General features: G+C 34.0%; 1 protein-coding gene across 1 annotated transcript in view; it reads left to right on the top strand.

Annotated features, from left to right (window-relative positions):
- The first annotated feature begins 92 nt into the window (after positions 1 to 92).
- LOC115215588 (collagen alpha-4(IV) chain) overlaps positions 93 to 10,479 on the top strand; it is an 86,613-nt gene continuing 76,226 nt past the window's right edge. Inside the window, exons 1-3 of the mRNA XM_029784801.2 lie at positions 93 to 201; positions 1,600 to 1,769; positions 2,824 to 2,874. Of these exons, the coding sequence (XP_029640661.1) occupies positions 147 to 201; positions 1,600 to 1,769; positions 2,824 to 2,874 (276 nt within the window). The 5' untranslated portion in view covers positions 93 to 146. The remainder of the gene's footprint in view (positions 202 to 1,599; positions 1,770 to 2,823; positions 2,875 to 10,479) is intronic.

The raw sequence follows: 10,479 nt of genomic DNA, 5'->3' as shown, positions 1-10,479 counted from the left end.
CACACACACATACACACAAGCGCGCACGCATGCACCCACATATGTATATCAGGCTTCGATTAATGTTGTTTTTTTCTCTTTGTTTCGTTTCAGTATTTCAGTTCTAGCTTTTGTGGAGATATTTCTGAATCGCATTCCTTCTCATTATGATTAAGATCTTATTTATTGCCCTTCTGGGCTTATTATCAGTCTCAGCTCAAGGTAAGTAATAATCTTTAAGCTATTCCCTCTGGTGCATAAATCTTCATTAAATATAACTAATTAGATTTAATTATCTTTCTCTATCTGTGGCTAAAATCCCAGTAGGATATCCTTGTGTGACCTTTCCTAACAGTTGAATGGCCAAGGTCATGATCTGTCCCATGTCTAAGGACGGTGAAATCTATGGAGTTGATGTAACCGACATATCCCTCTCCTAAGATTGCTGGCTCTGTGCCCCACCGAATCTCATCTTCACGCTCTGAGTTCAAATTCCTCCGAGGTTGACTTTGCATTTCATCCTTCGGGGTCGATAAAAAAGTACTGGGGTCAAGAACTGGGCTCGATGTAATTGACTTATCCTCCCTCGCGAAATTGCTGGCCTTGTACTAAAATCTGAAATCACTATATAAATATGGATAAATAAGGCATATAATTAACTGCCTTCAGAGTCTACCTGCTGAAAAGACTCGTGATTCGTTTTCGTTTTACATGTATGCAATTATATTCTTGGAATCTCAACAGTCATTATAACTATATATACTGGAATATGAATGATATGCTGCACATATGTATATATATATATTATATATAATATATCACCGTGATCACCGTGACCGACCAGGCTATCAGATGTTGTGTTACACTCGCGCGGGTCACAATGCGCTTCGCATTGTTTTAGCCTTCAAATGACACCACCACCGCCGCGCTGGCTAAGCGAGCAGGCCATATAATATATATATATATATATATATATATATATATATATATATATATCTATAAAATATATCTACTATATATATATATAATATATATATTATATATCTATATATATATTATATATATATATATATATATATATAATCTGTGGTGTGTTTGTATGTATATATATATATATATATATATATATATATATATAATCCTCGCTCATGTGTGTATTTATGTATGCATTCATGTATGTAAATATAATTATATATCTATACGTGTGTCTGTGTATGTGCATGTATATACCTATGCATATGTATAAACACATATATGTGAGTGCATGTATGTATACCTATGTATTTCTATGTATGTATAAAGCTGTAATAGAATAAAATACGAACAGGTAGTCACAAGACGTCAAATGTTTTATAACATATTTATCGAGAAGTGAGAACAGAAGTCTATAAATTCAGCAGAAAGCCAACAGAATATCGAGGGTGAACGTTGATAGCGATTATATATTGACAGGTAAAAATCTAGAAAATTGATTCAGAAGTCTTCCTGTATACCTTCACTTAACATCGGCACTTATTATGTGTACCTTTTATATTAACTTTCTTTTTTTATATATATAATATACATATATACACTCATATAAATGTATGTATGTAAATGTTCGTGTATTTACAATCACAGACGAAATAGCAATTTCCAAAGATGACGATGAGTATGAAGACATTAGCTCATTCGATGCCAAAGTCCGCATCAGCACAGAAAGAACATCGACTGGTAAACATAGAGTATTTGAAACAATCGATTTCGGTTCTGGAGAATTTTTTGATGGGTCTATTGCAGCGGAATTGAGAGTAAGTCAAATAAGAAATTCATTCTTCATATAAGACATGTATATATATATATATATATATGTATGGAATCTTATATACCATTCTGCTTTAGAAAAATTGATCTACAACTTCAATATCCCTACATATCTTACATTCATTTTCTTTCCACCACATCACCCTCTATCTTGTATCCTATCTAAATTAACTACTGCTTCACCATCCTCTCATACCGTCTCCGATGAAGGGATATATAAAATTTCCTGGAAACAGCTGTAAGACATTCTACCTATAAATGTTCTAATATCTACACAGCCTTAGTTTTTTTCATCTCATTACGCAAAAAATTCTTATATATATATATATCTATACAATATGTTACATTACTCGGTAGTCAAGATAAAACTCTGAGTTCAGATGCCGAAGTGGAAATCCACAACACCATCTCTTCGGTTATCTGGCTATTTCCAGATAATAGCCAGATAACCGAAGAGATGGTGTTGTGGATTTCCACTTCGGCATCTGAAACTCAGAATTTATCTTGACTACCGAGTAATGTAACATATTGTATAGATAAATTTCCTCTATTTACATAATATTGAGGTCTCTTTCTTTCTTTTGTTATCTTACCGTTTTATCAATATATATATATATCTATATATAATATAATATATATATATATATATATATATATATATATATCATACTCCTTATCACCCACAACGTTCCAAGCTGTAGTCTTTTTCAGTTATTCGTTCATTCATTCTTTCATTGAGCCTCATTTCATCCTTTCAGTCTTGCAAACTGACTCTTTCAGCACTCTTCTATCCTTCCATCCATCCCTCTGTTCATACGTATACATCTTCAGACTTTGCCTGAATTTCGAACTTACCTCTGAAGGTTACATTCATTAGCATTTTCCAATATAAAGCTTGATGTATTCAAAGTCTTTTAGTAATAAATACTTATGTAAACTTAAAATATTTTAGTTTCTATATTGTAAAATATTCTTTTAATTCTTTAAACCCATGTATGTTTGAAATAAATTAAACACAAAATATTTGCTTTTTAATTTCAGTCTTCTGAAGACACTTGTTCAACTCCTTGCCGCTGTCGAGCTGGACCTATAGTAAGTGTTCCGTATTTGTATTTCAACAATTTTCACTTCACTTTAGTATATCTGTTCGTTTCTGTGACTCCATATTATTATTTTGTTAGGCGTCGAGCTGGCAGAAACGTTAGGACGCTGGGCAAAATGCTTATTGGTATTTCGTCAGTCTCTACGTTCTGAGTTCAAATTCCGCCAAGGTCGACTTTGCCTTTCATCCTTTCGGGGTTGATAAATTAAGTACCAGATACGCACTGGGGTCGAGATAATCGACTTAATCCGTTTGTCTGTCCTTGTTTGTTCCCTCTATGTTTAGCCCCTTGTGGGCAAAAAGAAAAAAAAATTATTTTGTCAGTACATAACGCTTATCTTACACCTCTGAGGTATGTGGTAATGACCTGACTGATTAAGTTTTGTCTTTACTGTCGAGGAACTATTCCATCCCTAACATACTGATGTTATATTCTTCTTCCACGTGCTTCATTGCAATGAAGATAGACAAGAGAAGATTGAGGGACGGAGATAAATTGATAAGAAAGAGGAAAAGCTAGTGCGAAAGATGGAGAAACGCAATGAAGCAAAACGCAATGTACCAAAACATGAAAATGGTCTCCGAATATAGAGACACTTATGCGACACTCACGGAGCACCCAAAGATATAAATACCCGTGAGCACTACAACTACAACAGCATTTCCAAATCATTATCTCTCTCATCCAGTAATCAATAACCAAACTTGCCCCAAATACTGCGCTAAGTTACTTCAATGACAAATAGCAGAGACCCAGCAACTGATCTTGTACATCTTAAATGCTTCTGCTGTTGCCTCCAATAAAACCCACAGGCATACAAAATGCGTCTATGCTCAAAATAAAATACTTCTGAACTGTCATATTCCACATGATACGGATCATCACTGTCGATCAACTTCCTGCATGACATAAGCCAATTGACACAGAGCTTAGAAGAAAATACAAAACTCCAACAACTATAACAACATATATATGTATATATGTATATTCCTATTATATATATATATATATATATATATATGAAATATATATAAAAATACAAAATGGGAGAAGAACGTAAAACATTCAGGCGATACAAAAACGGACGGGTCATTCGAAGCCTCTAAGCTTCAGTCAAGAACCGGATCATCCTTGCAATTTCGGCTGATTAATCTTGAGATTGCTCCGATCTAACCAGCCCCAAGGAAAAACTAAGCTACGAGCATTAAATTTCTTGGAAAAAGGATCCAATGTATACGAAACAAGGGACATAATATGTATATATATATATATAATATATATATATTATATATATATATTGGCTGTATAGAGGAGAACATGAGTACTTCACACGTGTAGAATATGTATATTTATTAATTCGAAATTGATGCGTGCTTCTGTATTTCGCTGAGTTGCTCACATGCGTGTGTTCGTTAATAGAAAGATAGATAGATATATAGATAGATGGATAGATAGATAGATAGATAGATAGATAGATGGCTAGATGGCTAGATGGATAGATGGATAGATGGATAGATAGATATATAGATAGATGGATAGATGGATAGATAGATAGATAGATAGATAGATAGATAGATAGATAGATAGATAGATGGATATATAGATAGCTAGATAGATAGATATGTTTCTTTATTAGCCACACAGGGCTGCACACAGGCGGGACAAATTACAAGGTAGAGCTTTTCTTTTGGGGGATAAAAATAAGAGGGTTTGGCTTTCGATCAAAAAGGATAGTAAAAGGAAAGAAAGAGGAAAGCAAATAAAGGTGGGGGGGGGGGAATAAAAGTGAAAAGAAAAAATCGATCAATAGGGATCGTTATCACAGAAATGTCAATATAAAGTGTAAAGGGGAGGACAGGTGAGGTTTACCCGCGGAAAGAAAAGCCTACGGAAAAGACCACGGTAACCTCGGTCAATGAAGTCACATGTTATATTTATTTATTTTATTATTTTTTTGCAAATAAGCAACTCTGTATTAATTTTTACGGTTCATAGGATCATGGTTAAGGTGGCTTCGTCATTCATACGTGCCATCCTTGCTACATTCACCCATCTTTTTTTAAAACATTCACTAGACAAAATTTACCTCTCTACTCTCACTTTCCTTTTCAAGTGATACATGAAGAAGTTGATGAGAGATTGACCAGAGAGGAAAGTGTTTGTCTCTAATCCTTTCAGGCGTGTCAACCAGATACATTCTTTCGCCATAGCCACAAGTATGATAAAAATAGCTCTTCCTTCCCGTTTGAAGGAAGGAGGCGTGACGATATTAACGATAGACTCGGCTGATAAACCGACACGTCCCACACGTGACAGCAGTCGTTCGACATAAGCCTACAGGTCGGAGATTGTTGGACACTGCACGAGTGCGTGCAGAATGGTTTCGTCGCTCTGCCCGCATCTCGGGCAGGTCGGTCCCGTGTTTCTCGAGCCATGCCTATAGAGCTTGTCCCGAACGGGTAGCGCTTCTCGGTAGCACTGCCAGGCCAAGGATCTCTGGAAGTTGTCCATAGGTCCCGGCCCGAAAGTCGTCTCAAACAGGCAGGTCAGGTATTCCTCGTCGACGCCCAGATTCGCCCCAAGATCCTCGTCGTACCTCCCCTCCACTAATCCCCTATAGAATGCTTGTGTTAGATAGATAGATCGATAGATAGATAGATAGATGGATAGATAGATGGATAGATAGATGGATAAATAGATGAAGAGATAGATGGGTAGATAGATAGATAGATAATTCAGACAAATAGAGAAAGTGAAAGTGAGTGTAGCACACATAATGGAGGGAAAATCAGAGAGAGCGAGCGAGAGAGAGAGAGAGAGAGAGAGAGAGAGTGAGATAGAGAAAGAGAGAAGGAGGAAGAAGCGGAGGAGATGAGGGCGTCAATTACACAGTTATAAAAGGAAAAAAATTGCTTTTATTTAAAAATTCGTATACATTTTGTCATCTTGTACAAGCACCAACAATTTGGACAAAAAGTTAAATTACAACAATTGTACGTATGCCATATTTCCTGTCATATAATATATTCTTGGTGGTAAATGCATTCTTCAAATGTCACGTCATGTAACAGACAACATCGAAATACAACCATAAGGAATGAAAAATAGGTACTCTTAAGAAACTTGCTTGGTTTCTGGTTTAGTGTCACTGTTCGGTGCTTTGGGCAGCTGCCCTCCACTATAGCTCCGAACTGACCAATGCTTTTTGAAAATTGTTGGCAGAAATTGAGTGGAAGTCCGTCGTGTGTGTGTTATTGGGTGTGTGTGCTTGTATCCCTCACGACCGCTTAACAACCACTTCTTGGCTTGCTTACCTGTACGCAATAGTTGTAGACTTTAAAAAGTAAGTACTGAAGTCGATTGGTTAGAGTGAAGCACTTCAAGGTATTGCCTTATCGTGGCCGCTGTCCAATGATTGACAGAAGTAAGAAGAAAAAGAAGGAAAGAAGAAAAGGAAAACCAAATAAAGATTTTGAAAACCTCGTTAAATTTTTAAGAAACCTTCGTTTCAAAGGGACCGTCAATTTTAATGAATAAATACGATTTTATCTCTAAAAGGGAAATTTAGAGCTGAGGCTTCTAAACGAAAGATTAACGATTATGCTGACGTATATAAAAACAAGGAAATGAATAGATGTGCAGAGAAAAGAATTATAAAATATATACGCAAATGCATGTACACGCATGCACACAAACATGCACAAATACATTCACACATGCAATATATATATATATATATATACATAAATATATACATAAATAATACATAAATATATGCATATATAGTCGAAAACATACACACACACACACACAACACACACATATATATGTTTATATATATATATACATTTATATATATAATATATAATATATATATATATATATTATATATAATATATATATATGTATATATATATATATATATATATGTAAGATATATATATATATATAGATGTGATAGATATATTATAGTATAGATATATATATATATATAGATATGATATATATAATATATATATATAGGGATATATATAGATATATATATGTATATATATATATATATATATATATATGTATATTATGTATATATATATAGATATATGTATATATGTATATATATATATATATAGAGTGAATATATTATATATATAGTATATATGTATATATATATATATATATATATATATATATATATATATATACACAAGTTTATACATGTATGTATATATAATATATATATTATATATGTATATATATATGGTATATATATATTATATATATATACACATTATACATGCATGTATATATATATATATATATATATATATTATATATATATAATATATATATATATATATATATATGCAAACTCTCACTCTCACCCACCCATAACCGATCTTACTGAATATAGTATTGTCATTTTAGTTTGGTGCAACACAACTTGTGTATATATATATATATATATATATATATATATATAGATATATATATATATATATAATATACATATATGTATGTATGTATGTATGTATATATATGTATGTGTGTGTGTGTATTACTTGTATTCATCGTATCAGTTTGAATCCTCGCAAGACTCTTATGAACGTTTGCTTTAATATGCCACACCCACATATATGTGTTGTGTGTGTGTGTGTTGTACATGCATTTATGCAATATGTACATGTAGATGTTTGAATATCGAGTAACTAGGCCAACTTGTTCCCACCGCTATAGTATGTCTTGTAAGCAATTTAGCAGTGAATGTTAGCTATTGTAAAGGAACGTACGTCACCGAATATATAAAACATTTAGTTAACCAACGTTTTCGGCAAAGACTGTTTGATGACGATATCGTACAGAAAAATGCCGAAATGACAATATCTTCTCGACTTGAAGTATTTTACTTGCTTCTCGTTTCAATAATTTCTTCGGTATACGTGTTCTTTAGTTTTGTTTGTGTTGGCTGCAGTTACAATATATGGCTAATGTGTACGTGCATACATAAATGCATATAGGCATGCAAATATGTGTATACAAGGTTAAATGTGTATGTGTGAATCAAGGCGGCGAGCTGGTAGAAACGTTAGCACGTCGGGCGAAATGCGTAGCCGTATTTCGTCTGCCGCTACGTTCTCAGTTCAAATTCCGCCGAGGTCCACTTTGCCTTTCATCCTTTCGGGGTCGATAAATTAAGTACCAGTTACGCACTGGGGTCGATATAATCGACTTAATCCGTTTGTCTGTCCTTGTTTCCACCCTCTATGTTTAGCCCCCTGTGGGTAGTAAAAAATATATATATATATTATTGTTTATATATATATATCATATATATATATATATATATATATATATATATATATATGTATGTGTGTGTGAATCGTGTGTATAAACATATAGCATTGTGTTCTGGACAATACGTACATTGAGTTCTACACTAGGTTATTGGTCTCGTTAGGCGTGGTTGTGTGGTAAGAACCTTGCTTATGATTCTGGGTTTAGTCCCAGTGCGTAGAACCTTGAGCAAGTTTCTTCCACTATAGCTTCGGACCGACTAAAGCCTTGTGAGTGGATTTGGGAGGTGGAAACTGGAAAAGCCCTTTGAATATATGTGTGTGTGTCTTTGTATCTGTGTTTGTCCTCCCACCGTCGCCTGACAACCGATTTTGGTGTGTTTACGTTCCAGTAACTTAGTGGTTTGAAAAAAGCGACAGATAGAATATGTACTAGGCTTACATAGAATAAGTCCCGTGGTCGATATTTTCGACTAAGACCCTTTAAGGCGATGCTCCAGCATGGCTGCAGTCAAATCATTAAAACAAGTAAAAGAAAAATGTCTATCTATCTATCTACACGCGCACACACATTCCTGTCCGTTTTAAAGCGGCCATATCCAATCCAGATATCTTATGTTCAAACCAGCCAGATCGACCTTTCACGCCTACAGCACTGCGTCATTAAAAAAAAAGAAAGAAAATACACAATCACGTGTTCGAAATCTCAGAACAACGTGGCAATGCATGATTAATTGAAAATTATGTGAATAAATAAGCATTACATTTGACAGTAATCTAAATGATTGAGAGTTAAGAGCACAATACAATGATAATCAATGGATATGTTGGAAAATTAATTGTTGAAACCGGTGCGAGTTCTATCCATAAATATATTTGAGTGTATTCGACACTAGATCATCGCTGGTTAGGATTTTCTGGCTACTGCTATCATTCTGACCACAAGGTCACATCGGATATAAAATTTTAGAGGCTAACAATCGTTCCTTTACATTAATATTACTATGAGCGGCACAACAAGAAAACTGGGGACGTACAGAAGCTAATGGAGACAACCGTTTCTTGCGCCGCTTAGTGAAATGCATCGTGGTTGCAATAGGAGAGAGAGAGAGAGCGGGAGAGAGAGAAAGACAAAGAAAGAGAGAGAGAGAGAGCGGGAGAGAGAGAAAGACAAAGAAAGAGAGAGAGAGAGAGAGAGAGCGGGAGAGAGAGAGAGAGATAAAAGCTAGACATACTCATACATACATGCTTGCACACACGCGTACACACATGTATGTGTATGTATATAAAGTTAATAGATGCGCTCGGGAGAATCTATATTCAAAACAGTGCTCAAATGATTTGGACTTACATTCCAAAATCTTTAACGACGACCAAGTCTTTGAGTAAAGAACAGCTATGAGGAGAATCCAAGTGAGCAGATATGGAGACCATGATGCAAATAAACAGATAAAATTCCTTAGGTTTGATGTACAGGATATATATACATGTATACATGTAAATGAAGAAAAGGTAAACACCGAAAGACTTTCAGAGGATTAACAGTCAAGTATAAATAAATATATATATTTATATATTAATGGAACGAACTTACTCATATTACATAGACTCAGAAGATTAGAGGGTGGACGGTCTGGCGTTACAATTTTTTTGCAACGTTTGTTTCCAGTACTGGTTGCAAATTTGGTTAATTACATCTCCCAACATCACGAAGTAAGTCCAATCTCACAGAAACAGCAGTCGAAACTTGTAACACCTTGCCTTCTCTTCTCTAATCCATTGAGTCATGTAGCATAAGTATGTTCTGTTAATATATATATGTATATATATGTATGCATGTATATATATATGTGTATGTATGTATATATAATATATATATATATAATATATATATATATATCTGTACCTATGTCAATATATATATATGCATATATATATATATATGTATATATATGTATATATATGTGTATGTATATATATATGTATGTATATATATATATATATTTAATATAGATATATATATATATATATATATATATAACAATTGCAGCGTGGAAGGTGTTTATAAGCCATTTAAGAAACACACAAAAGCCGTTCGATTCCCTTCACACACAGGTCGTGGTTAAAGCGACGAAAAATATATTTTGACAAATTAACTTAAATGTTGAAGTGAATCGAACGGCTTTTGTGTGTTTCTTAAATGGCCTACAAACACCTTCCACGCTGCAATATTTTCGTTTCACCACACGATCTCAGATATCAAATCACTTGCTATGCAGGTACATCTCCCAATACATATATAT

Source organism: Octopus sinensis, linkage group LG9 (assembly GCF_006345805.1).
Source record: "Octopus sinensis linkage group LG9, ASM634580v1, whole genome shotgun sequence".
Lineage (NCBI taxonomy): Eukaryota > Metazoa > Mollusca > Cephalopoda > Octopoda > Octopodidae > Octopus > Octopus sinensis.
The sequence above is the reverse complement of the archived record's forward strand: the minus strand, read 5'-3'. Positions and strand labels throughout refer to the sequence as shown.